This window comes from Lates calcarifer, linkage group LG1 (assembly GCF_001640805.2).
Source record: "Lates calcarifer isolate ASB-BC8 linkage group LG1, TLL_Latcal_v3, whole genome shotgun sequence".
NCBI classification, from domain to species: Eukaryota; Metazoa; Chordata; class Actinopteri; family Centropomidae; genus Lates; species Lates calcarifer.
In genome coordinates, this window is record NC_066833.1 from 3950969 (window position 1) to 3978452 (window position 27484).

General features: G+C 39.2%; 5 protein-coding genes and 1 pseudogene across 15 annotated transcripts in view; 5 read left to right on the forward strand and 1 right to left on the reverse strand.

Annotated features, from left to right (window-relative positions):
* The window catches only part of pikfyve (phosphoinositide kinase, FYVE finger containing), a 29916-nt gene extending 24163 nt beyond the window's left edge, over positions 1-5753 (reverse strand). The window contains exons 1-3 of one of the 6 annotated variants that reach the window (XM_051077751.1): positions 5604-5753; positions 3261-3457; positions 517-684 (exon numbers count right to left, since the gene is read on the reverse strand). In XM_051077751.1, coding sequence (XP_050933708.1) covers positions 517-684; positions 3261-3444 — 352 coding nt within the window. In that variant the 5' untranslated portion in view covers positions 3445-3457; positions 5604-5753. Of the gene's footprint in view, positions 1-516; positions 685-3260; positions 3461-4337; positions 4556-5603 lie in introns of those variants that run through there. The other 5 variants (XM_051077737.1, XM_051077657.1, XM_051077686.1 and 2 more) reach the window with 5 other exon arrangements.
* A 1722-nt stretch (positions 5754-7475) lies between these two features.
* On the forward strand, positions 7476-16312 carry LOC108902480 (uncharacterized protein C2orf80). 4 transcript variants are annotated; one of them, XM_018704356.2, is made up of 11 exons: positions 9749-11386; positions 11524-11638; positions 11758-11876; positions 12696-12767; positions 12867-12948; positions 13146-13228; positions 14158-14248; positions 14406-14483; positions 14631-14718; positions 15608-15717; positions 15976-16312. In XM_018704356.2, exons 4-11 carry the CDS (start codon positions 12727-12729, stop codon positions 16042-16044), a joined length of 642 nt encoding a protein of 213 aa, XP_018559872.1. In that variant the 5' UTR covers positions 9749-11386; positions 11524-11638; positions 11758-11876; positions 12696-12726; the 3' UTR covers positions 16045-16312. The 4 variants fall into 4 exon arrangements, 2 of the variants coding, with proteins under 2 accessions (XP_018559872.1, XP_018559869.1); XR_001964085.2 differs by lacking the exons at positions 12696-12767; positions 12867-12948; positions 13146-13228; ... (3 more) ...; positions 15608-15717; positions 15976-16312 and adding exons at positions 7476-7664; positions 7793-7921; positions 8086-8261; ... (1 more) ...; positions 9031-9104; positions 9206-9357 and having other exon boundaries at positions 9491-11386; positions 11758-12635; XR_007808879.1 differs by lacking the exons at positions 12696-12767; positions 12867-12948; positions 13146-13228; ... (3 more) ...; positions 15608-15717; positions 15976-16312 and adding exons at positions 7837-7921; positions 8106-8261; positions 8381-8434; positions 9031-9104; positions 9206-9357 and having other exon boundaries at positions 9491-11386; positions 11758-12637.
* An 816-nt stretch (positions 16313-17128) lies between these two features.
* LOC108902447 (gamma-crystallin M2-like) lies at positions 17129-18388 on the forward strand (annotated as a pseudogene).
* Positions 18389-19196: 808 nt separating this feature from the next.
* LOC108902444 (gamma-crystallin S-1) lies at positions 19197-21105 on the forward strand. The gene is made up of 3 exons (XM_018704295.2): positions 19197-19208; positions 19319-19561; positions 20759-21105. Exons 1-3 carry the CDS (start codon positions 19197-19199, stop codon positions 21026-21028), a joined length of 525 nt encoding a protein of 174 aa, XP_018559811.1. The 3' UTR covers positions 21029-21105.
* A 720-nt stretch (positions 21106-21825) lies between these two features.
* LOC108902446 (gamma-crystallin M2-like) lies at positions 21826-24455 on the forward strand. 3 transcript variants are annotated; one of them, XM_051073991.1, is made up of 3 exons: positions 21826-21840; positions 22518-22760; positions 24166-24455. In XM_051073991.1, exons 1-3 carry the CDS (start codon positions 21826-21828, stop codon positions 24436-24438), a joined length of 531 nt encoding a protein of 176 aa, XP_050929948.1. In that variant the 3' UTR covers positions 24439-24455. The 3 variants fall into 3 exon arrangements, with proteins under 3 accessions (XP_050929948.1, XP_018559813.1, XP_050930131.1); XM_018704297.2 differs by lacking the exon at positions 21826-21840 and adding an exon at positions 22240-22272; XM_051074174.1 differs by lacking the exon at positions 21826-21840 and adding an exon at positions 22264-22272 and having other exon boundaries at positions 24169-24455.
* A 186-nt stretch (positions 24456-24641) lies between these two features.
* LOC108902442 (gamma-crystallin S-1-like) lies at positions 24642-26267 on the forward strand. Its single transcript, XM_051072971.1, has 4 exons — positions 24642-24650; positions 25378-25404; positions 25561-25803; positions 25947-26267. The coding sequence occupies exons 1-4, from the start codon at positions 24642-24644 to the stop codon at positions 26220-26222; spliced, it is 555 nt and encodes a 184-aa protein (XP_050928928.1). The 3' UTR covers positions 26223-26267.
* The last annotated feature ends 1217 nt before the right edge of the window (positions 26268-27484 follow it).

The following is a 27484-nucleotide window of genomic DNA, read 5'->3' on the forward strand; positions in this document are numbered from 1 at the left end:
GCATGAAAACACCAATTCTTTTCTCAGTTTCAAGAGAAAAAGACAATTTCAAGAGCTTCAACAACGCACTGAAGTGTAATGTGAGACAATGTCCATGGTGTTATCAGTGACCTCTGATTAGTTTATTCATTAGACGACAAAAGCTTTAAAATCAACTAAGAGAGTTTCAAATAACAGATAATGCAATCAACAAATGTGTGAAGCAAAAAGGTAGATTTAGGCAGGGCACTATTAATGCAGATGGATTAAATTAAATGTTCTACCAGATCTGTTTATCTCCAGCACATACTGTACATAATGACAACATTTTACAGAAAACCATAAGACATAATATACATAATTTAATCACATTCAAGACGTTGTACCACCTTGACTTTTGATTATGCATATAAAATACATAATCTCAGAGAATGTCTTACCCCAATAGCTGAATATATGTCGTTGAAGCACTAGAGATGCTATAAAATCAGAGTTTCTTACATCAACATCTGTACCATGTATGTGTACGTTTTTTACCAGAGGCGGTGGAGGTACGTCGGAGGTGTTCAGGATGTTGCTTCCGGTGTGTTCTCGAGCCATAGAGGGAGTGGGAAGGACTGGAGGACCAGCTCCTCCTCTCTGACTGAGGAGAAGGGGACGGCACATCTGGCTTCTCTGGAACTGCTGAGGGAGGACGTCCCTCCTCTACACACACACACACACACACACACACACACACACACACACACACACACACACACACACAAAAACCACACACAACATTAGTAAGAGAAAGTGAAGATGAAGGTCAAATGATTAAAAAACCAAAACCTCAGCAAATCAAAATTAATGTGACATAGATTCATTCTATTTTACTTGATTTATGTCTTTTTGTAGGGTCTATAGTAAATCTAGTACTTTTTAGATCCGTATTTTCATCTAGGCAGCAGCAAAGGACTGTTAAATTAAAGGATAAAGCCAGTATTTATGAACCTGGGCCCTATTTTACCTTGTTTGGGTGTAAATGACTGATAGGGGAAAAGTGTTTGGGAATCAGTGCAGTATTGAGCAAGAAAGTGTCTGAAACATTACAAATAGGATTCTTACAGAGACAGACCTTTTTTATTAAAGAGTAACATCCTTTTTGTTTGACCTGAAACATTGCCATCTATCGCCTCATATTAGCGATCAGAATACAGGAGTTACTGGAATATGTCTATATTGGTTTGTTTGTGTTATTGTGTGGCTTTCAGTGGTGGAAGAAGCATTAAGATCCTTTATATACGTAAAAGTACCGACATGGGAGAATAAGAGTTATCCTTTAAGTTTATTTGGTCCAACCAAACAGGAACTAACAAATCAACTTTGTCTGAATGATGTAGTGAGAGCACTCGTCCTATTCATCACAAATACCACTAGGAGACAGACAGTGGGTTTTAATTTAAGTTTTTCAGACTCTGGACCCATTAACTGACCTTCCCACCTTTTAATAATAAATTCTTCAGACATGCTCAGGGTTTTCTAGATGAATTTCTTGCCTTGTAATAAACATATCCCAGACCTGGTGCTACCATCTTCAACCTGGAGAGGCTGGCGTTTTTATCTGATAATGAAATTAATAGCAAGACTCAAACTTTCCTTAAAGACGTTTTGGAGCCAACATAACTTCATGAGAAGGACGAGACGAGATAAAAATGCTCATGGAACCAAAACAGAAACTTCATTAAACAAACAGTATCAGTATCCGAATCAGGAAGTCCTTGTCTATGATGTAACTATGCTGAGCCTGAATGGGCCTACAAAACACCAGATATTTATGTCGGGACCAGAGTTCTGCATCTCCAAACAACAGAGAGGGACTAAAAGTGGAGAAACAACTTCAGCATCTCTCACAATGTGTGTACAAAGATAAGAGACAACAACAAGGTACAAGGTTGGATAGGGAGGACAGGTGGTTTAAAAGAGGTGTGAAGGAGTTCATCTGTGTTTAAGTAGAGAAACAATCCCTCAACAGAGGAGGGGATTTTCAACATCACCTACAATTGAACAATTTTCTACAATTTTATCCCCTTCCCACAAGATTTAACAACCATTCACACTGGGCCCCAGGTGACCCCAGTGACCCTAATGACTGCAGTTACAACAGCCAGAAGCACTAACAAAACATGTGACATCAGTGGGCTGAATAAAGACCCCATCTCTCTTGGATTCAACCCTTCTTGGATTGTCTAAAACAAGTTTTTTCTCATGTGCACATAATATTTCAGGGGTTTGTCAAGGTAAACTCTCTTAAATCCTTATCAAAGATAATGTCATTCTGATGCACGCTTTCTGTTTCTGTGTCGTCTGATATATTAAAAAGCAGCACCATGCTTATAATGAAAGAACTGTCAGTATATGAGGTTTATGGCATTCAGGTCTGTGCTGCTGCTGAGTGTTCAGAGTGCAGGACTTCAGAGGCAGGAACACGTGAGTCATGAGGCTTTCTGGTTCCTGGCAATGATCCAAGCGGGCAATTTCTGTCACATGACCTCACAAGACTGTGGCTAATTGCTCTGAATTCTTTAAAGTGCAGCAAAAATACTACTCAGGGTAGTTTTTTAATGTGTTGTGAGGTTTAATATGTTCTTGTCTTCTAGATTCATGATGCTTTGTTTACAGCTGACCTCAAAAAAATGACAGAATGTGATATCATTTAAAGATTTGAACTGTGCAAACAGTTCATAAATCAGTGACCTGTCACATAACTAGATTAACAAATGTTGGTCCAAAATATCAGACTTATCCTTTAACACTTGTCACTTTTTCTTAATTGTTATTACACATGAAGGGCAAAGTTATGTAGTTCTCAGATTTGTGACATACTTGTGACAACTTACAAAGCTTTACACATACCAGCCCTTATTTTGGCAACTATCTACGTATGTACATTTGTTTCACTTTTGCTTTCACTGTACCAGAGGATTTTTAATATTCATTTGTCTAACTCAGAGTGCTGAAGCCTCATATTAACTTGAGATAAACTCTGGAATAAAGAACAAGAACTATAGCTTTTGAATTGTTCATATAGGCACCTGATGGCATGGAAAAACTGTGAACGTGTCCTTTAATGCAAAGACATGAAACACATAGCTTTAGATTCAGTGTAGCTAACACTTCTTGAGAATATCACTATCTCCAATGTCCAATGGACTTTAGAGAACCAAAACACTGGAGCATAATGGAGCTACATTAATAACTTAATCTAGATACTTGTTTTTGTTTGTGTGTGCATCCCTGACCTTTGTTATTGAAACGAAACAGGTTGACAAATGAGCTGTACGCGGAGCGAAGTGGAGGCTCATCCTGCTCCGGAGTCAGCGGTTTGAAGTGGGTCAGATGGGAGGGGCTGGTGGGCGAGATGACAGGTGGCTCGACGCTCCAGTCCGTTGAGGATGAGGATGAGGACTTGTCATCAGCAGCCATTTTGCTGCTACTCCTGCTACAGAGGTAAGAAAAATAAATTATTTCATCTGAAGTATGAGTAAGTAGTCAACCTTCAGAAAATGGTGTGAGGATTAAGTGATTCTGAACCATACTGTGACCAGCATCTGTCAGTGGTAAGTTCCCAGAATAAATTAGTATGTCTAAAAAAATCAGGTATGGTTATCAGAAATATGAACAACTGCTGTTTTTTTCATAGGTTACACCATCAGCACTTTCATCTACTCTGCTCACATCATAAAAGCTACACCTTGTGGTTGTGGTAGGATACATCAGATTCTTGTTTGATGGTGACCAATCTGTCCACCATCTGTTCAGTTATCCTTTGATATTCTCATGTTTCCGTATCATCATTTTTTTTGACATTACTAAGGCTTATCAATGAGACATTCACAATAGGATGCCATAAAAACATAGCAAAAGGGGAAATCAACATTTTAGCACCAACCTGTTGAATGGCCTTTCCTGTTTCAAATCACAACAATGATAACTTTATAAAACATCACATCATAAGACAGCTTTATATGACATCTGTCTGATTCTATTCATTATTAGCAGCGAGGGAGATTTTATTCTACGACTCTGAAGTTTCCGTTTTCCCCCAACAGGAAACAGTCTTATAAGTCACCACCAACAAATTTATGACGTTATGGGGTTTTTGTCTTAATACACACATAGCTGCTATCACAAACACGAACTGTCATATCTGATATCTGATCTAGATTTGATTAGTCTGTCCGACACATGAACTCATGAGATGAGCGGGTGATTAATTCAGTTAGAGTCAGCCAGCCGCGACTCAAATCAACATTTCTCATTTACGCAGTAACCGTATATAAATCGGGAACAGCCCTTCAAATCTCCTCTAGACTTACCCTTTGAAGAAAGCCACAGAGTTTGAGTTTGCAGCGCATGCCATTTTAGATAAAGTGTAAAGGGGGAAAAAGCAGAAGCGGCAGCATCACATTCTTCGCCCCATCATGTGACCATAACAGGACGCAACTCCCGTGTCCTGACTATTTGACAGCTTACGTACCGAGCGTTCCACCTTATAAGCACCGTATCGCGGAGCTAAGACGCACAGGATAATGTTCACACCATCACTCGGATGCGCCGATAGTCTACAGACAGATACCGGCAGATACAGATGTTCAACACTTTTACCAGTGGATGTCGACGACGCTGAAGCCAGCTTCCGACTGACACAACTGAGTGGCCGATTCTCCGATTTCTGCATAACTTACAGAGTGTTAGACACCCTAGTTAAAGCCTCCCTAATATCTACAGGTAGTGTAATGTTTAACACATGGACCCCAGTAACTGTTTAAACACATTTCCAGATTTGTGAAATATGTATTCTATTTGAGAAAACAACAACAACAAAAAAAAAAAAACCAACAACAAACAAACAAACCAAAAAAATGAATAAATGCTTCACAAAAAAAACTAAACTGTATGTATGTAAACTGTGTGTTAAACAGTCTTTGGCTTCTCCCGGCTCCATCTAGTCCAGTTTTGACAAGCCTGAGTGTAATGGTTTATAAACTAGACCTAGTCTGATGTGGAGTGGATGGGGAAAATAGCATTAAGCTCTCACCCATCTGGAAGAGGGTTTTAAACGGCGTGAATGCTTTAACTAGGGTGTCTGACAGCCTTTTACAAAGAGAAACTGATCAGAATCGTCCGCTCAGTCGCAGTTATGATTGATGTTTTCCTCAACTTTCCCCTTTACTGCATCAGGATCAGAAACTAGCTTCAGTGTCGTTGGCTGTTACCTAACTCACCTACAACTGGATAGTGCGTTAGCTAGTTTAATTACACTTTGTGTCGTTGAATTTACAAGTCAGCGAATACGCTGACATGCAAATTCGCTATGTCCCGCATTCAAACAAATGTAGCTTTTGATGAATAAAAGTCTTATTGGTAGCGACTACATGACACACAAAATAAGTCAATGAATATCTGCTAACGTTAGCCGACTAGCTTAACGGTATTTAAAGCAGTACAGCAGTAGTTAGCCAAGCTAGCTGACGTTAGCCTCCTATGCTAACTAGCCGGTTGCCTGCAACAACCTTATTTTTTGATACAGCCGACACACGAAATATGACTGAACTGTCATGACAGCAAAAAATGCAAATTACCCGTTCACTGCATGAATTGGACATCACTGTTAGCAGCGCTCCTACTTTGAAGACATTGGTGAAACACCTGAAAACAGTAACAGCCGACTCCCATGCACAAACAGCCCTGACGAATCGACACCTGCATCGAATCCAACTGTCATGATCGAGAGAAAGGCTGCAGAGCTCAGAAACATCGATTGAAGCCGGTCTATTCTCATGACTGGACGCCATCTAGTTGGTGTTTACCTGCCATTTAAAAACATTAGTGCACGGTGCTTATTATCTCATTAATAGTTCAATATTTTATTTAATCATCATCATCTAATTCCAGATCACTGCTGTGTTTGACGTTTAATCCCACTGGCCATAACAGTGATCTTAAAAATATTTTCAGTTTTAAGGCTTTAAAACTGTTCATGATGTATTAATGTATTTCCAGCAAATACTTAAATAATGGAGGCTCTCAAATATAACATGTACAATGTCACATGTTATAACTGTTACACAACCAAATGATGTAATGTTTTCCAACAAACATTCAATTGCAAACATTAAGGAGGGAAGTCAGGAAGTTAGTGTGGGAAAATTGAATTAAAAACTGTTCTGCATCAGTTTAGGGAATTTATTTCATTATTTGGGAAGATTTAAATAATTTAGCGTTCATGAAAAATAGCTGCTTGTCTTGGTTGTTTCAAACTTTTTCCATTTAAAAATCATCATCAATCAGTTCACCCACTGTGCTCTCGGGAACTTTACATGCAGCAGAAATTGTTTTATAGCCCTCCCTGGATGTGTGCCTTGACACAGTCCTGTCTCTGCAGTCTCCTCATTTCATGGCTTGGTTTTGTGTCCCTTTCTAAATCACGTCCAATCAATTGAATTTACCAGCAAGGTGTAGAAACATCTTCAAAGACTATCCAGAGTAATGGAAGTGTCTGCTAAGGGTCTGAGTACTTGTTTTTCCTATTTTCCCTCATAATAATTTTGCAAAAAAAAAATAAAATAAAATAAAAAAAAAAAAAAAAAAAACTTTTTGCTTTGTCATTGATCAAGAAATCCTGGACAACAAATTCAAAAGGATTAATGTGACACTCACTTGTCAATATATTAGGTACACCTTGATAAAACTGATGCAGTATAATACAACAGGCCTGCCATAAATCCTCCCTTCATGAGGATTGTCATGTTCAGTTTTTATTGAATTGTTTGATAGAGGTGATGATTTATTTTAATGATCAATTGTAGGCTGTAAATTGCAGAGCTGTTCAACTTTACTGGGTTATACTGAGAGCTATTCCTAATATTTTGTCCAATTGATTGTGCTTAGGACTAAATGTGACAGATTCTTGCTTTTATCTGACAATAACCCAAAATTGTATTTGCAGCTGTTTGATAAATACAGTCCCAGATTGATTACAGACTTGAAGTAGAACCTACCTGATGAGACAAACTCAGGGACCAGCTTCACAAGCTGGAAATGGGAAGAGCACAGCTAGTGGAAACATATTGGAAAATTAAAACTTAAGGGGACATAATAAGAATCATCCAGGTCAGAGTATAGTCTGGGACAGACAAAGAGTTTTGGTCCCATTCTGCCATTCTCTGTTGTCCCACCATGGTCTCTTTAAGAAGGGATGGTTTGATTTAAACCTGTTAAGAAAAAAGTTAAAGAATGAGTAAAGTAGAGACACTGAAAGAAATTATTCAGAATATGTTAAAATATATAGAGATGCATCCAAAACATTTGACTAGAGATTAGGGATAGCACTTATCATTCCAGAGAGAGAAAACACAGGAATTATTATAAGAACTTAATGTAATAGTACAATCGCCGTTCTGAGGCACACTCCAATCCAGAAGGTGGCGTCAATACGCCTAAAAGCTGTTTCCCAACCGCCATTAAACAAAAATATAAAAAGCGGACACACCTCCGTGCGCCTGCGCTGAGACGCGGCGGAATTTTTGTTGATATTTGAAATAGAAGAGTCCCAATGAGCTTCACTTGATCAGTTTACGGTCATTATCAAGAATATTTTCGGCCAAGAGGCGAAGTCCGCAGCTGGTTAACGTTTAATTACGGTAAGTTTGGTCTACGTTAATATATTAGCGCTGAAAACACGGCGGATTCACTATTCACACACACTGGGTGATGCTAACGCCGGGTAACTGACGTTTACACGTTAAAACTTACTAATCTCCTCCCTCAGGTTATTGATTTCTTCAACGACAAACACTTCTCGTCCATCTGGTTCTGGTCGCTGTGAAGACAATGACTCCTCCAAAAACTTCGAAGCAGACTTCATCTGCAGCGTCAAAGATCAAAAATAAGCTCATTAGTATGTGTCATTTATCTTAAAATATGGTCCAGTACTTCTGTGCCTTGTGTTGTACTTAAATTATATTAAATGACTTTATGGCTCTCAGACATTTTCTGACGGTAAAGAAATTATTATTAAATTATCAGCCTTGATGTGGTAATATTTCTTCTTGACCACACCAGACACATCCTTCTTTTCCAAGGCCTCTTTGAAGAGCAACAACAAGGCCTTAGCTGCCGCTTTGACGGCTCAGAGGGAGAGGTGCAAACAGCTGGAGATGGAGATCATGCACCTGCAGAAACAAGAGGCAGCTCTGTCCTTCGAGCTGGCCTCCATGAAATTCAAGGAAAAGAAACTGGTGAGGCTGTTGTTTGCCTGAAGTCGTTAACAGTAAAGACACAGACTATCTCAGTTATGTTCTGTATGATTTGATGATAGATTGTACTGACTGCAGTTCATCTTGTTCTCCTGTCACAGTTCCTCATATTCCAAACTGTCTTCGGCATGGTGACTGACCTGTACCCCGACTGTGTAAGGACTCCCCTCAATAAGTATTACTATATTTGCTGAAATATTTAAGGAAAAAAAAAAATACAGTAAAAAGTCGCATTTGTCTCAGTGAGACATGAAAACTTGATGAGACTTGAGATTTACATCTAAATGTAATAAAAAATGCTTTTAAAATTAAGCATGGTTTATACAGCCACAGCACGCTGGTTAAGCTAATAGACAATTGTTACAAGAAGCTACAAGGAAAGCTGTCCGCACATAGTCGAACTGATTGTCAGGAAATTTGGCAGATTCTTGAAACTACTATAACAAAGATTTTTACAGTTTTCCCATGCTCATTATTTACTCCTGGGGTATCAAGAATTAGGCAGTCCTGGGATCTAGTCTGAGGAACAGTTGTCTGAAAAGAGATGTGATGTACCGAGGCAGCTTCAGTTTATTAAAAAAGAGAAAAAAGCAAACAACACAAGTGTATCCTCTTGTTGCTAGTGAGCACCAGCCTACTTTTTCATATAGTATACAGTGATGAGTATGGAATTTATCTCCTGTAATTAAACATAGGTTAATGTGAACTGTCCTAGACATAATCTGTGATTGTGACTATTTATCACCCACAGGGTCTTCCTAAACTACCTGATGATAACAAGGCCATATTTGATAACATCAATGAGGAAGATCATGTGGTGGAAAGGTGAGCAAATCATGTATTCAGATTGATATGTACTTTGAACTAAGAGCCATTTTTTGTTTTATGCAGCTCTCTTGCTTTTCCTGCATCTTCTCCTATTTTAGTCCTACAGATGACTTACCTCCTCAGTCAGAAAAGTTAAAGGATTCATTATGTCCCATGAAAAACATAATGGCAGACCTACCTGAAAAAAACATGGATGGGAATGTCTTCCATATCCAGAGTAGTCCCACAAAGTCCACTGATGCCTGCAACGGTAGGGGGATAAAAGTTTTGAATTTTTAGTGTTAATCATCAACAGCATTTTAGAAATATTTCTATCCTGTGATCCTGATGTAGTATTGGTGGATATAGTAATTTGTATTTTTCCCACAACTGCTTTCTCACAGATAATATAGGTGTTGGGAAAAGGCATTCAAGCCAGCGTGTACAAGCTCCCTCGGCAGGAACAACCCATCTGTCCAGCAGCCTACGGGATGAAGTAGAGAGGCTGTCGAAGAAGTTCTCTCAGTCGGGGTTTGACATGAAGTCTGTTCTCTGTCCTCAGAACAGTCAAACCTCCTCACTTTTCAGCACATGTGAAAAATCCAAGCCGTCTTCAGCTGATAACAAGAACCCTCGCTTTTGGCTCAGACGTGGAAACTGAACATAGTAACCAACCAGAGAGAACAATGCTTCTGAATACAACAATGGAGATGACACAAAGTAATGCTACTGAGATAGTCACCGTGGAAACTGTGGCCAAAAAAACAGGCTGCTCTGGCAAGCCGAAACGCAAGAGGGATAATGAAGAGGCCTGTGGGTCGAGTGTGGCTGGAAATCTCATTGATACTTGTTTACAGACAGATGACTATGCAGTAGAGGATATTAGAGACCTGGAAACTAAGAGTCAGTCATCTAAAAAAAAATAGTAAGAGTGTCAGTACCTCTCACATTCCCAAATTGAGCAAGAAAACGGCAAAGGACAAAGTCAAATCACCGCACCACGCCAAGTCAAAGACGCAGTCCTCAGATGTGGTCTCACCAAATTTTGACAATTGTCTCATAGATCCTGAAAATAGATTCTCCAAAGCCAGAGAAAGTGTCATTTTACCACCAGAGAAAGACACTTCAGAAAACGCAGTATTCAACATCACATACCGAAGGTCCAGGACCAAAAGCAGGGGGGTGTCTTCAGTCTCCAGGAAAGTCTCATTCACTTCGTCATCCCATGAAAGTGAGAACGGTGAGGGACTTGAGAGAAAATACCAAGCAGGCAAAGACCAAGAACAACCTGATGAGTTCCTGTTTTGTGCAGATCCAGAGTCAGAACATAGTGGGTCTCCTTCCCTTGTTGATAATAAACCACAGAGGAAAATGAAGGTCACAACAATTTCTGGGGGACATTGCAAATCAAGATGCAGAGGGACATTTGTTATCTCAGGGGCAGGTGATTGCCCCTCACCGAACAGCACACCACCGGTAGTGGATGTTGTAGAGCAGGACTTAATGCCATCTATAGTATCCTTTGACTGTGAGGCAGAAGTACTGTCAACAGTCATTGATGCAAGTGTCATTCAGCAGCATTCAGAATCGGATCCACACAGGGATAGGGCCTTTGTCGAGGAAACACAGAGCTGCTCTCAGCATCCTGGGGTGGACACTCAGGATTCTGGGAGCTTTCAAGAGGACTTGAGCAGCAAAGATACCCATGAAATACTGCTGCTGGCCCAAGACTCTACTACAGGCACAGGGATTCAGACACCGAAAAAAGCAAGGAGGAAAAGAAACAGGGCGCCCGGGCAAGAGGAAAGCTGTTCAGAGGAAGGAGTGTGATGACCTTTCAAATGACAAGAAGAAGAGTAAAAGATGCCATAGCAACAAAGGACTTAGATCTGATCAAGAACAATTATATGATTTACTTGTGCCTGACTCACAGTCCCCAATGGATTTGAAACCAGAAGAGTGTAGAATGAAGACCAAGCCGCATACACCCACAGAAACTAGGAATTTAAGGGGTACTTTTGTTGTCTATAGGCGGAAAACTCAAGACGGCATTTCACTTAACAACATGAGAGCATCTAATGTGTCAGACGATTACTGTCACATGGTGGACACTGGTGATGAGGCAGTGTATCAGAATCTGGGAGACCTGCTGACAGATGAGATGCCTCCGTGGCTGGCCATGGATGTCAGCTCTGCTAACACCGAAGTTGGTTCTTTACCAGCTAGTCCAATGAGGGAGACACCAGGAGGGGCAGCAGTTGTTGAGGAGTCTGCTTCTGTCACAGCTGAGGCCTCTCCAGGTATGGTGTCCATGATAGTTTGTCTTTTTGCAGTGAATTCATAAATATATGTGTTCAAGGATAACTGCAGTATGTTTGAACCTGGGTTCCTTTTCTTCACCTTACATTATAGTAAACTGGTTTATTGTGTGTTGCAGCAGGAAGAGTCTTAACATCACTGACCAATACCATTACCACCCCAGAGAATGAAAACAGAGGCAGAACCAGGAGGCTTCGAGGTGTTGTCAGTTACAAGGAGCCACCCCTCAACAGGTGAGGATGTCGTTGTCCATGAACTGTGGCCACAACTTTGTTTTGATTATACTAGGAAACGGTGGCGAGTAATTCACTGTATTTATGTTTTTTTGTTGTTGTTTTTTTTTTTTTAACAGCAAAATAAGGCGTGGAGATAAATTCACTGACAGCACGTTTCTGAGCTCTCCGGTATTTAAGGACGACAGCAAAAAGAAGAGGCAGAAGAAGACCGCAGCCAGGACAAAGCTGGAAACAAGTACTGTTTTGGTGGAGTGATTTTTTAAAATCTGGTTTATTTTAATTGTCTTTTTTTTAATCTTAATAAAGACCTTTTAATACAAGGAGTAACCTAATCAGACTGGTTTTGTCATGGTTTTATAGACCAGACCAGTCTACAAACCATGTTTCTAGACAGGACTGGACAAGTCAAACACCAGTAACCGCTGCTCCACTTGTTTTCCAGTGATATTTGGTTGGTAATGCTCTGAGAGAGTGACAGGAGGTTAGTTATAAATTATTCAGTCCAGGCTGTTCACCTGAGACATGTGATCCACATCACTGTAAAAGGCTCGTGTTCCCCAGAAAGGTTACCAGATTCAGTGTTACATGACTGCAGCCAACCATTTATAGGGTTTTGTATCATCATGTGAACTGAACTATTGTAAGCGCCTGCTTTTGTTGTACAACTTCAGTTTCTGGTCGTACAGGACTGTGTGGTGAGTACAGATGCTTGCCTGTTTTTTTTTTTGTTTTTTTTAAAAGAAGCCACTGTTTTTTGAATGTTTCTAATAAAATGTGTTATTGTACAGAAGAGATGGATTCAGTTTTGGATTTGTTACTCTTCTCTGTTTGTTACAGAGAATGTGTTTTTAAGTTGAACTTACTGGATTGTATTCTCACTGCATTTCTTGGTAGCTCTCTGTGTGGTCCCAACAAGGTGTCAGGTTTAATTCCTGGCAACATAGCACTGCATGCTAAGCAGTTAATTAACCCCTTACTTGTAGGTTAACAGTGTTATGCAAGGTAGACCTTCGCTGCCAAATAATATGTGAATCCTTTCCTGTTGTCTTTGCAGGAGTCTTATATGAGAGGAGTTCATTCAGAAAATGGGGGCAAGGCAACTGAAAAGAGATGTTGAGGCTCTTATGTGAGTGGACATTAAAAAGCCCAGAGATTGCTGAAAAGCTTATGAATTATATTTTTAAAATGGCAACCTGATTCTTTTTTTCCCCTCTGATCCAAACAGTGGAGATTACATTGGGCAGAAACTCCGAGAGAATTCATTTGATCCAAAAGGGAAGGGGACCTCCACAATGCTGGATGACCTGGTATAAAAACTCAACATTAGGTTCAGTAGGTTGGTCATTGTGACTCCATGTTAGTTACCACAGTGGCTGTTGGAGGACATGCAGTTATGTAAACAATAAAACTTTTTTTTTTTTTTTTTTTAAGTCTAATACACTTAATTTGTACATGTGTCTTGCATCTGCTGCAGGTATGTATTTTATTTGTGTGAATGTTACAGGCTCACTATGATCTTGCAATCAGAGTTGCCCTTTGGTGGTTGGACAAGGAAGAAGGAAGAGATGTGCTTGACAGTGACATCATGTAAGCTGCTTTTGTGTTTTTTGAAGTTGAAGTTGTTATTATTTTAGAACTTGATCAATTCATTGACCAGCAGGTGGATGCATCTTTACAAATGTACAGTGTTCAAACCCACAGTCAGAACAAACACACTCACACTCCAGAATTAACAAAGCCACCAAATATATGATAGCAGAATATAATATTCACTGTTGCACAGATTAAACTGCACTTGACAGAGAGTTCATATTGCTGTATTTAGACACAGAGGGGGATCATGGCCAGGCTGTGGCTGCCAAAGGCCCCTCAGGTTTTTGAGTGATTGTGTTTCTGCTAGATCCACTTAATCCTAAATCAACCAAAACTCTCCATGAATAAACCTCAGAGCTAACCGATTCATGCACTTCTACCTCTTTTAAAAGGTAACAAACAGTGCTAGAATGTAGTCAAGAAATGTCAGAGACAAATACACAGTTATAGTAATAGTACAAGTAATAGTAAGCTTTATTTATATAGCACTTTTCTTAACAAAGTTACAAACATTATAAGCATCTATAAATACCAGTAAGTCATTTTTAAGGGTTTTTCTGAATTGGAACATCTGCCTTTTTAGTTCAAATCATGCACTTTTGGCGACTTAACACAACAATACAGGAACATATGTTTTGGTGATCCATATTTTTTGCCATTTATTGTCATTTGTGGTTGTGCACAACAGAAAGCAAGATTGAGACAATAATGTGATTGATAATTTGTCTGCTTTACTGCTCTTCCTGTTATCCAGGGTTTTTTTTTTAAAGGCAGAGCAATTAATATGTGTTTAAGTGGACTATCTATAGAACTCCATAAATGCTAAAGGCTTGTCCTGAGATGATCAACCAGCTATGTTAAGTCTTTTAACTTATTTCCAAGAAGCTGAATCTGTCTTGTAGTAAATTTTCTCTCTCCCACAGTGGAACAACATGCAGTTTAGGATGTGCCCAGTACCCTAATCGCTTAGAGCGGGAGGCTATGATCCTGTCATCCTTTGCTGGGATTATTATGGTACATGTTATTCATACATGAGTGCAGCTTTTATTAAATTTTGACATCCCAGTAAAGTTAAATATCTTGAAATGACAAAATAGCCTGATGCCAGCAGCACAATATTTTTAATGGTTAAACTGTTGGTTTTTAAACTTGTCACCTTCACCTGCTTCAGAGCAGCCTGCCAGTGGAGGAGATCTTGGCTCTGTACAGGTGTAAACCAGCAGCTTCATATCCCAACCAGAAATCCAAGGTACCACCAGTTTCACACTCACGTTTATAAAGAAATAGATGCACTGCGTGTCTGATTATTTTCAGTTGGGGAAATGGCTGTATCTCCATCTTCCTCATTGTATGATTTAGGTATATAGGAAATGTAATTCCATATTTTACTTTACAGGGCACAATTGTCTATCCCTTCACTCTGTCCTACCATCCATTTGCCATGCTCGGCTCTTACAAGGCTGTGCATCACTCCAAGAAGCACAGTAAGTGTAAATAAATGTTAAAAACTGTTTCCTGGAATTAACTGAGACAGTGGGCCTGTGACCCTTAGCTGCTTCTCTATGTCAGTGGTGGAACATGTATTCAGATCCTTTAGTAAAAGTACTAATATAACATTGTAAAACTACTGGATTATAAATAAGATACCTTCTTTCAAAATCCTTCATAAATAAAAGGACAGAATTATTATTAGAAAAATGTACTTAAAGCATGAAAGTAAATAACTTGCTTTGCTGAAAATGGTCCCTGTGAATAATATTACTATTATTACAAAGGGCTACATTATTTTTTGATTACTATTCAGATTAATTAATTGATTATTTAGTCAAATAATCACACCATAATAAAAAGTGCAAAACCCCCAAAATATTCCATTTACACTAACATATGACAGAAGAGAGAAGTTGTAATTCTTCTCATCTGAGAGGCTGAAATCTGCAATATTTGGCATTAATTCACTATTTTTGCTTGAAAAATGACAGAATTAATTATCACTAATTCATGAATCATTTTAGCTCTATTGTTAGATTAATATTTGTTAGATTAATGCCTAGCATTTTATAAGATCATCATATATTTTTTTATGTAAAATGGTAATCTGTGAAGTGCATAGTAACTAAAAGTGTCTAAAAAATGCAATAGAATAAATGTAAGAATGAGCCAGCAAAAATGGAAACACTTGAGTAAAATACAAGCACCTCAGACTTGTTCTTAAGTACCACACTACTTAGTTACTTTTTACCACAGCTCATAATCTAGTTATTCCCTCAGAACCCCTCAGATTTATCCTACAATGCCACTGGGGCATCACAGACCTCAGGTTGGGAACCACTGATCCAATAGACAAAAAACTTTGAATGAAACCTCTTACAGATCAGAAGTTGAAAAGATGGCTGTCTGAGAGGGCGAAGGCGAGTGCTCCGCCTGGACGAGTTTCAGTGCAGTCTTCATCATCTACCTCCTCATGTCACTCCTTCCTCAGTGTGAGTATCCACAACGTCACATTATTTTTGATGCCAGAATATTTAAGGGTAAAAAGGAAATCAGTGAAAGTGATGGAAGAAAAAGCTGGACTATTTTAATATAAAGTTTGTTGTGCTTAAAGCCACATGTTTTTTACTTTTTATATATGGTCTATGGTTTGCACAGAAGGTTTAAAACATGTGTGAAGGGCTTCTACTGCCACCCTGTGGTTATAAACGGACATCATCTCCATCTAACGCCTCTGTTTTGACTTTCAGGACAGCAGTGATTGTCACAAGGAAAGAACTGAGCATTGTGAGGGTTCACAGGAGTCTCTGCAGGACTGAAGTCACCCTCAGCAGCAGTTTGTTTCTGTCCTCATGATGGACTTTATATCTTATTTCTGGAGAAAAAACAGTGCTTGAGTGTTACAGATTCACACCTCTGCTGTCTTTACTTTTGGTGTTCACATTGTACTTTCACACTGACAAACTGTAATTTACAATTTCAGCATTTTGCAGGCAGTTGATGAGGATAAATGTACGTTATTCAGTTGGTTTTTGCTGTCAACAGCTGTGATAATGACATTAAAATAATGCTGACTATGGCTTATAATCTGTTGTACAGATGATTCATGACAATGATGCATTTAATGGTATCACTAGCAACACAGCTGGACTATTTCTCTGTTATATATTTTGCAAGATTTTCAGTTGCCACTCTTTCAAATTCACCAAATAGTAAAAGGCTGTGTTGTTTTGTGATGACCTCCGACATTCTGCATGGAAACTTTGATCCAGTTGATGATGGATTAGTGGATAAAACGTGACTGTGATGTCCATATCAATAAAGAGGGCACAGCGGGTCAGTTTTTTGCCTGGTAGGATGTTTGCACTGATGATTCAGGGATTTTTGCTCTATGGCCAGGATTAAGACTTTTGGCAGCGATTCCAGCGCATTAAATCCCTGCTCATTGAAAAAACAGCTAAAGTGGGATCTGCTAACCCTTTGATTGAGGTTTATATAGCGGGGCTCTCGTCCTGCTTTTTGAGACCACCATTTTTTTTCCGTAGGTGACTGCCTCCAGCACTCTTTGCAGGATGAGTAGTAAGGTAAGAGAGTTTTATTTTAGTTTTTCTGGCTCTAATATAAACTTCATGGATGTGTGTAAAGAAACTAATGTAAACTCTAAAATTTTTGAATCTCTCTAGAAAAAGCAGGAAAAGTTACTCTAACTAAACTGATTAGGTTCTTGGCATTGAGATGACACACACCCAGAGTAACTTGGATAACTTTAAAAATTTAAGAGAAAGGTTGCCATGGGGATCAGTTAAGACTGGTAGTAAAAGTTCTAACTTTTCCTGGCTTTACATTGTAGAAAATCAACATGTGGGAGAAAACAAAACAAAACAAAAAAAAATAGGTGCTGCAAGTCTGTTATCGACATAATTTCTAGTTAATACAGCAGGGACACGGTTAATGCTGCAACAGCTATACTGTATTGGCATGACCATGATGAAGCACAGTACTGTCAAAGCAGCTGTGTAGTATTTGATGAACTTGTTATTGTGCTCTGTGACAAACTCTCTTCTCCTCTGGACCCAGATCATATTTTATGAGGACAGGAACTTCCAGGGTCGCTCCTATGAGTGCGACACCGACTGCCCTGACATGCACCCTCACTTCAGCCGCTGCAACTCCATCAAGGTGGAGAGCGGCTGCTGGGTGCTGTATGAGAAGCCCAACTACACCGGGTACCAGTATGTCCTGACCAGAGGGGAGTACCCAGACTATCCAGCGCTGGATGGGCTACAACGACACCATCCGCTCCTGCCGTACCTTCTCCTACGTGAGTAAATATTTATTTCTTGCTCATGTGAGGTGCATGGACTGATGACTGATACATGAAAAAAATGTTTTATGTCTTAAGAATCAATCAATCAATTGTCCTGTGCCTAAGTGTGCGCTTTGCTCTGTTGTCTGTATTTTCCCCCTGCCAACAAACCTGATGATGAACTAGATGGATTTAACTTATAATTTATAGATAAACCATGAAATCCTCCATGAAGATCCATCTCAAAAACTGGAAAAAAATATGATGAATGGTTACATTTTGCCTAAAATTCTGTTAATCTTAGGCAAAAGGAAGAAGGATAATCATTCATAGATTAAGGACAAAACACCCATAGAGGGCTGTAGAGGAGGAGCCACTTTGCTGTCTTAATTTTGTATTTTACCTCCCCATATTATTCCAGACCAGCGAGGGCCCCTACCGCATGCGCATTTATGAGCGGCCCAACTTCCAGGGCCAGATGATGGAGTTCAGCGAGGACTGTGAGTCTGTGCAGGATCACTTCCGCAGCCGTGACATCTACTCCTGCAACGTCATGGACGGCTACTGGACCCTGTACGAACACCCCAACTACCGTGGCCGGCAGTACTTCATGAGGCCCGGTGAATACCGCAAGTTCAGTGACTGGGGGGCCACCTGCGCCACTACCGGGTCTTTCCGCAGAATCACAGAGTTTTAATTTAGTAATCTTGCTTTTGTTTGATTTTATTCACATTTCAGTTTCATCTCATTTCCCCATCTAAAAGTCCTCTATTTGTGGAAACTGGTAATAATGTGGAGTGGGATGTTTGATTCGGCTGTGCTAAAGAGACTGACCCGGCATATCACTATATAACTAAATAAATGGATCTATTGTAAACTATTTTCTCTGTTCTTGTGAATAAAAATTTTGGTCACTACCACACATACACTCATCAGCCACAACATTAAAACCACTGACAGATGAAGTGAATAACACTGATCATCTCATTACAATGCAATGTTCTCCTGGGAAACCTTTAGTCCTGACATTCATCTGGATGTTACTTTGACCCACCTAAACATTGCTGCAGAGCACTGCATTGTAATGTGATATCGATGTTATTCACATCACCTGTCAGTGGATTTTAATATTGTGGCAACTTTATGATAACAAAGAGCCAAAAAAGAGCCACTTTATTATCTCAGAATTCAGTATTTGTATTTCAAAACATTCAAAACAACATGGGGTTCCTATGCACAACATCAATCTGTTACTAGGTACAGCACAGAACAGAACATATTTAGAAACCATTCTTTATTGTTATTTATTCATATATCCATCTGCCCATGTTTACAAAATATCTTCAGCTTCTTACACACTATTTGAATACACTCAAACTGTCCCTTTAAAACAAACACAAGATGGTAAAAGAGCTCAGCAGTGACTGTTCCAGTGCCTGCCCATGCTATGGCTCTTGCTGGAAGCTGTCCACTGTCTGTTAACCCTAACAGAGGACAGGACAAACAGGAGTAGGAAGACTCCTGTAGAGTCTCTGCTGACACCAGGCCTCATTTGAATAACAACACACGTGGCTGCACCTGATCCCACAGGGTGATGTATATAAAGATGAACCTTACCTTTAGTGGTGAAAAACAGAGGAAGTGGTTTGACCAACAGCATCATACATGATGGGAAAGGTTTGTGTTCAGTGTTCTATTTTAACAACAACAAGTGCACCTCAGGTTTTTTGGAAAAGTGTAAAAAAAATGAGCTGAATGTGACAGGCTGCCTGATTCTGCTCCATCAGATCATCTTCTACGAGGACAGGAACTTTGGAGGCCGTCACTATGAGTGCATGAGCGACTGCGCTGACCTGCACTCCATGTTTGACCGCTGCCGCTCTATCCGGGTGGAGAGCGGCATGTTTATGATCTATGACCGTCCAGGCTACATGGGAAACCAGTACTTCATGAAGAGGGGAGAGTATTCTGACTACCTGAGCATGACAGGCATGAATGACTGTGTCAGGTCCTGTCGCATGATCCCTGTGGTAAGGCCCTCTGTAAAATAACACAGCCTGCTTATTTTCCTATATTTTAGTGATTTTTATCTTTATTAGTGAACAGAATCCTTTATTTATGTACCTTAAATGCCATTTAAACTTGTAATATTTAGTAATTAAGGTCAAAGAGAGTGTGAAACAACTGAATTTGATCACTAAAAAGAACAAAATTAAACTTTAGGTGTTGAAAACACACTATAATGTAGTTGATTCCACATGTAAGGACATTTTAAGTATTTATTAATGCATAGTATTTATCAACAAAACAGTGTCCTGTGAAGACATGTATATATTTTCACAGTTACATTTCTTTTATTATAGTGTTTTCTTTTACTGTTTTGTGTCATTTTTATTGTCATTCAGTTTGTTCAGCAGCTCAGAGATCCACGAATAATCAGAAACAACAACGTTTTTATCAATGGCTGTTTTGTAACTCCAGATGCAGTGGAAAAACACTATGGATCTACTTAGCTCACCCAGCCCTTGGTACATTTCACAATGTGTATTTTTAACTGTACCTACTTAACAAAAAAGGGTGTAATATAAAGTACAGTATGTTTTCTAAATCTAAATGAATCTTAAGTTTTAGTTCCAGTCATCCAGAGTTGGCTGATATTGGTTTAACGTGAGAGTTGTATATTTAAAAAAATGTCACTTTCCAGTTCAGACCTAGAGCAGCTAATTAGTTAAGTATGAAGACTGGAAACAGGGGGAAACAGTTAGCTTGCTGTGGTCCACTGGTAACAAAATCTGTGTATCAGCACCTCTAAAGCTCACTAAATAACTTGTTATCCTTATTTATTTGATCTGGATAAAATGCAAAAATACCAATTTTCCATTTTATGGTTTTAACTATTTTAGTGACCATTATTAGCAACCAACTCAGGGTGCAGGTTTGTTGGTGGATTTGTTGCCTTTGGACAGAGCCAGACTGGCTGTTTCCTGTGTCCAGTCTTTAAGCTAATTTAAGCTAACAAGTGGTAGCTTAATTTCTAGCAAACAGACATGTGTGGTAATGATCTCCTTATCTAACTCTTGACAAAGATGTTGTTACCCAAAATGTCAAGCTATTTCTCTGAAGCATAAAAAAAATTTGGCATTAAGATTTATAATTCTTAATGACCTGTTAAAGAAACATTTGAACAGTGGACTTTGGCTGGGATATGACTCTTGTGCCCTCTTCAGCACAGTGGCGCCTTCAGGATGAGGCTGTATGAGCATTTTGACATGGGAGGTACGATGATGGAGCTGACGGACGACTGCCCCAACCTTATGGACCGTTTCCGAATGATCAACTTCAACTCCTGCAACGTGGACGGACACTGGCTGCTGTACGAGCACCCTCACTACAGGGGACGTCACTATTACCTGAGGCCCGGCCAATACAGGAGCTTTAGTGACTGGCACGGCAACAGCTCCAGGATCAGCTCCATCAGGCGTCTCATGGATCTCTAAAGACAGAAGAACAGTTCTTGGGAAATGTCTGCTCTTTGCCCTGTTTCACACGCTGAATAAAATGGCGTCAGTGCTCAAGCGTATTCAGTTTTGTTCTTGCTCTCTGCATTTGGAGGGCATGTTTTCCCAGGAAAATGTGACAGGGTCATGGCCTGAGATCCTGACTCTCATCAGAGGATTGAATAAAATACTGCAAGCAATGACATTTTCTGCACTGAGACTCAAGCGTTATCTATTGTAGAGCTGAAAGGAAGTCTTTCTGATTTTCCACTTTTCATTGACACATACAGTATACTATAAATGATACAGTTCAAAGAGTAAAATAAATTTAAAACTGACCATATTTAGACTTGAGGTTTAAAGTTCATTCAGGTTCCATTTAGGTCTGGTGCTTTTGATCATGTCATGTGAGCTGTAAACATCAGATTTTCAGCCAACAGGGACAGAAATTCCTTCAAATGCTCAGAAAAACTGGAAATCATAACTACTACATTTCCTTGACAGCTGGACAAACTGTGATATGAGTGAAAGGACCATCACAATGACTAACTGAACATACAAATATATTTTTAGTTAGTTTTTTTTAGCAGTGTGTAAATACTGTGTATATGTATTTATATGCACAAAAACATACATGTCCACCAGAGGGCAGCTGCAGAGAGTTGATATTATTGATAACACAAGGTCAAACTATCATGCTGACTAAAAAGGGGGCAAAAATACACAAAAAGCTGTACTACATAGTAAAGTAAAGAGAGAGTTTAATTTTAACAACATTATAACTTCAAAGATTACACATGAAAAAAGGTAAAGTCACTGTTAAGACATTATCAACAAAAATAATTTCTGTTCTGTGTGTTATAAACAAAATGAAAGTAGAGGTGGATAAAAAATATCCATACCAACAACTTCACTGATCATCCATGTGCAGTTTTGGTGACAGCATAAACTGCTGGTACAAAAACACCACCCATTTAGTGACGACAATGACAGCAGGACTGTTTCATACAAAATACTCCTGCCACAACACTACACAACCTGCCAGGTCTCTCCTGTAAAAACATCACTCCCAAACATCTCTTCACGACAACACAGCAGCACAAACACCAAAGATTCCTGGCTATTACAATATGAATGACAGATGCAGAGTCTGCATTTCACATTCACTATATATGTGACAGGTGGGAGTCTTCAAAGAGCTGGATGGATCACACAGGGCAGGCAAACCGGCCAACATGGGGAAGGTAAACATGACAGCTCCCAGCACACTCTCAGGGGGATGGCAGTACACTGCTCATAGTGATATGTGATGGGGAAAATGCTCTTATTGTGAAGTAAACAAAGTGCAAACAGGCCCACAAGTTTTTTATTTTGAATTCTTGGGTTTTAACTGAGAGTCATTACTGCTGAGAAGAGAAAGTGGACAGCGATTTGCAGCATGGTTTGTGAAAAACAATTTCTGAACAAAGCTGTTACCACCCATGTCTAGATTATCTTCTATGAGGGCAAGAACTTCTCTGGGCGCCATTTTGAGTGCAGCAATGACTGTGCGGACCTGATGTGCCACTTCAGCCACTGCAACTCCATCAGGGTGGAGAGTGGCTGCTTCATGATCTACGAGAACTCCAACTACACTGGCAACCAGTACTATCTGAGGAGAGGAGAGTATCCTGACTTCCACCACTGGTTGGGCGTCAGTGACTCTGTCAGCTCCTGTCGCCTCATTCCCAAGGTGAGCTACTGTTTCTAGGCAAAGCCGAGATTTAAACATAAACCAAAGTTACACAGGTACTTTTTTTGTTGATTATGTATTAAATCTTGCTCTCTTACTAAATACTAGCTATTACATGCTACCATGTCATGTTACTGTTGATGTTGTGGTGATTTCTCCAACCACATCAGTGATCCTTACAATAATTACTAATTTGGAGCAACATATTTCAAAATGTCACATAATTAAATTTTTACTACCAATACACATTTTACCTCCAAAATCTACTAACTCTTGTGTTTTATTTGAATCTTTAGTGTCTGGTGTTTTTCTAAATGTTTTTTTGAAAGATTAAAAATAAAAGTTAGAGTTAAAAATAAAAATCAAATGTTTTTGTCATGAATAGTTACAATGGAGAATCTAAAGACATAAAATGTGTAGGTATTTGTACTTTGAGACCAACAAGTGTAAAGTCGACAACCATGCTTGCAGCTCTGTGATGGTGATTTGAGTTAAACTCCAACATCAGCATGCTAACATTTTCACAATGACAATGCTATCATATGGATGCTAAGCAGGTACAAAGTTTAACATATTCATCATTGTAATTTAGTGTGTAAGCATGCTAAGATTAGCTAACTAGCAGTAGAAGTGCTGCTGAAGCTGAAGCAAACTAATGGATAAAGTGAAATTCTGATCTAATGATGATCACAGTAGTTGGATTAAAACGCATCCTAAAGGGAACATGAATGTGTGCACCAAAGTTCATGGCAATCCATTTAGTAGTTGTCAGGGCATTTCACTCCAAACCACAAATGTCAACCTCATGGTCACATTACAGGAAAAGTCAGGGGGTCACCAAAGTGATTAGAATTCATTCTCTTGGAACCATGAATGACTGCACTAAATTTCCATCCAATCCCTCCAATAGTTGTTGAAATATTTGCATCTGAGCCAAAGTAGTGGAGCAACCACCACTTCTATGGAACCACACTGCTGTTACAGCTAAAAATATAAAAGTATTGTAACACTTTTCAAAAATTCTATTGCTAAAACTCAGGTGCACCAAATCCATTTTAAAATGATTCCTTCATTGTATAGCTATTTATTTATATATTTTATTCTATATAGCATATGTTCATTATAAAATATTGCTATACAATGTGTATTGTAGAGGTCTTTATACATAATTATAAAAGACTAAACTTTGTCCTTTTTTTAATTAGTTTTATTATTATGTTTTCATAATTTTTTATTTCTCATGTGCATCAGTCTCAAACTGGTTTACTATTTACATTTATACTGTCTTATTATCAGCTTGTCTGTCACTTTGAGTTGCACTAATCTCTACAAAAGCTGCTATACAGATAAAATTTGATTGATTCATTGACTTATTAAATAATTCCCCTCTCCCATTCCAAACCAGGAGCCTGGCTCTTTCAACATGCGCCTCTACGAGCGAATCGAGTTCGGAGGCCAGATGATGGACCTGGTGGACGACTGCCCCAGCGTCATGGACCGCTTCCACACAAATGACATCTTCTCCTGCAACGTGACCAACGGAAACTGGCTCTTCTTTGAGCACCCAAACTACCGGGGCAGGATGTACCTGATAAGGCCCGGAGAGTACAAGAGGTTCAGCGAGTGGGGCGGCAGAAGTGCCAGGGTTGGCTCCATCAGACGCATTGTGGACTATTGATCTGTTTTGGAAGATCCCAGAGCTGCATGGAGGTTTTGGAAAGGCCTCATGCTCAGATAGTGGCCTACACGACTATAGAGAGTACAAAATACTGTACATGAGGCTCAGCAACAAAGATAGTTTTTGGTTATATTTGGTCATTTTACTTTAGGGATCAAGACAAAACCTTAGTGTCCTGAAAAGCTTTTGAAATATTACGCAGAATGAGAATGGTTGATGGTAGCATGGACTCAAAAAGGGACTCATTGCAAAACACTCACCATGCACCAAGAGCAGAAACAACAGCAAAACATTTTTGGACCATGTTCTTGATCTAACACTCACCATCGTAATAAAGCAATTGCAAAATGTCTTCATAGTCTATTCAGTTGTAAGGACAGGCATTTAAAAACACAGCATGAGTTGTGGATACTGTAACTGTTAGGACTTTAGGAATATATAAGTAAGACTGTATCTGATCTATAATGAGTGAAAGATTCATGTCCTTCATATGAAGTAATATTCAACATCTTATTCTACCTCAGGTATTACGTTGGCCCATGTTCACCCTAGATTTTTAAAACCATTCTCTAAATATCTCTTTAGCTGATAGATTGTACAGATTATCATGTGTTGTCACTGTTTAATATCAGTTCAATCTTGCTGATGCTGTGCAGAGCACCCTCTATCAGTCTATTGTACAGTGGCAATTTCGGGAGGAAATTGTGATGAACATGGAGGAAAGAACAATAACTCATCACACACCAAGAGTCATCTATACATAAACAGATTTTTCCCTCCCATACCCCCCCCCACCCCTGATCTATCATCACAGTGAGGGATATATTTGAATGACAATACTTTATGCTGTGCAATCACACAGCTGCCTTTTCTTTTTTTTTTTTTTTATAAAGAACACACAGTGGCTTGGCTAAAGGACAGCATTGACCGGTAATACAGTCTGATGCCAACATAACCATGGGAAAGGTAAAGAAAATAAAATGTTATGGTTTTATCCACACTGTTTTAAGAAGTTTTTGTATCAATGCTTGACTAGACATTTACAGCACTGCATTAAAATGGAAACCATGCTTCTCTCTCTCTGTGTGTGTGTGTGTGTGTGTGTTGTGATTGCTTTCGCAGATCATATTTTACGAAGACAGAGACTTCCAAGGGCGCTCTCATGAGTGCAGCAGTGACTGTGCTGACCTTCACTCCTACTTAAACAGATGTAACTCCATCAGGGTGGAGAGCGGCTGCTTCATGGTCTATGAGAGGCCCAACTACATGGGCAACCAATACTACCTGAGGAGAGGGGAGTACTCTGATAACCAGCGTATGATTGGCGTCAGTGACTGTGTCAGATCTTGCCGTATGATCCCACCGGTAAAGACCTGGTTTGAGATTTCATTTGAAGGTTCTGTAAAAATATCCATAATAAAAGACAAGTGTTGTTTTTAGTTAAAATATCAGTGGTTTCCAATGACTGAATGATACTTAAAAAAACGTTTTCTATTCTGCACCACCAGTACCAAGGTTCTTACAGGATGAGGCTTTACGAATGCTTTGACATGTCCGGCCAGATGCACGAGCTGGTGGATGACTGTCCAAACGTCCAGGACCAACTCAGCATGTCTGACTTCAACTCCTGTAGTGTGGTGGATGGCCACTGGCTGCTATATGACCAACCCAACTACAAGGGCAGAGTGTACTACCTGAGGCCTGGAGAGTACAGAAGATACAGCGACTGGGGAGGTGTCAGCCCGAGAGTCAGCTCCCTGAGAAGAATCATTCAACTCAACTGAAGTCGAGCTTTGTTTAAATGTTTAACTGTAATGTTTTGCCAATAAAATTTAACTGCTTAATAAAGCATGAATGTTTTATTCTGTGTACCTGCCAGTTCTTAGCTGTGGTGCTGCCTCTCAATTTGCCCTTAGGTAACTAGAACTGTAATTTTGTAAAATACCCCTAAAATTTCTGTGTGCAGACGCAGTTACCTCTTTTTCCATTTACAGTACATAAAATATCTACTCTCTGGCAGCTGTAGGCTAAACATTGTATCTCCCATAGCTTCTGGTTAGCTTGTCCACTGAAGTTTAATCTCCTCCATGCTTAGACATACTATACTGGACAATGCCAGAATTGCTCTCTCCCGGTTTGTGCCCCTGATAGGATTAGCTGGGTTCTGTGGTGGCGGAATTTATCCATATGATTAGTGTTAAACACAAACTGCTGTATAAAGAGTGACAGTGCAGAGTGCAGAGTGTGAGACAGGAAACACACATGAATGCAATGATTCTGGACAGACCCAACAACAAATTACAGAATATGAGGTAAATGGTTCAGGATGGATCTAGTAAAGGAGGACACACAGTTTAAACAGTTTAAGAGCATGAAACTCGTATATTTTTACCATATTAATAATGAATATATCTTAAAATATACCTACTTACATCTTAATAATCAGAAAAAAAGTATTTTTTAAAAAAAATTAAAATCATCCAAAACTTACTTCATTTACACCAGGGATAAAAGTTTCATGTATTTGCAGATGTCCCTAAGCTTTTCTGTTATAAGTATCATTCCTCATTAACAAAATCACTGTAGTCAGTTATTTTATGTAAATAAATGATATTAAATATTGATACCAAATATAAATGACAGCCTTGAATTGGAAATGTATATTGGTGTTATAATGTTATTAAGATATTAAGAACTACTACATACATAAATCAAACTATCACTGGTCACTAGCCTTTTGGTAACATCAGAAATCATCAACTTGAGATGTTTATAGCTATCTGTAGCTTTCACGTGTGTGGCACCATACCATCTCTTATTTACCATGACCCGGAAGATATTTCCAGGGTAGCTGCATATGAATAATTAAATGTAGAAGTCACAAAACCTGTTGTGGGATACTAACGTTTAAAAAAAAAAAAATCCCAGTATTGGGACAACATGCTAATGCTTGAAAGAGCCAAAAATGGCTGTGATACACCAAGGAAATTGTAGTCCATCAAATCAAAACTGTCGGATACTTGAACAAAAATGCTTCATCACGCCT

Excerpts from the sequence above, each read along its gene's own strand:
- LOC108902480 (XM_018704353.2), top strand. The coding sequence starts at position 10,792 with ATGAAATACTGCTGCTGGCCCAAGACTCTACTACAGGCACAGGGATTC. Across the intron at positions 11,387-11,523 it reads CACAGCTGAGGCCTCTCCAG|CAGGAAGAGTCTTAACATCA; the intron begins GTATGGTGTCCA and ends TGTGTGTTGCAG. Across the intron at positions 11,639-11,757 it reads AAGGAGCCACCCCTCAACAG|CAAAATAAGGCGTGGAGATA; the intron begins GTGAGGATGTCG and ends TTTTTTTAACAG.
- LOC108902444 (XM_018704295.2), top strand. Across the intron at positions 19,562-20,758 it reads CCTGTCGCATGATCCCTGTG|CACAGTGGCGCCTTCAGGAT; the intron begins GTAAGGCCCTCT and ends TGCCCTCTTCAG.
- LOC108902446 (XM_051073991.1), top strand. Across the intron at positions 22,761-24,165 it reads CCTGTCGCCTCATTCCCAAG|GAGCCTGGCTCTTTCAACAT; the intron begins GTGAGCTACTGT and ends ATTCCAAACCAG.
- LOC108902442 (XM_051072971.1), top strand. Across the intron at positions 25,405-25,560 it reads CCAACATAACCATGGGAAAG|ATCATATTTTACGAAGACAG; the intron begins GTAAAGAAAATA and ends TTGCTTTCGCAG. Across the intron at positions 25,804-25,946 it reads CTTGCCGTATGATCCCACCG|TACCAAGGTTCTTACAGGAT; the intron begins GTAAAGACCTGG and ends CTGCACCACCAG.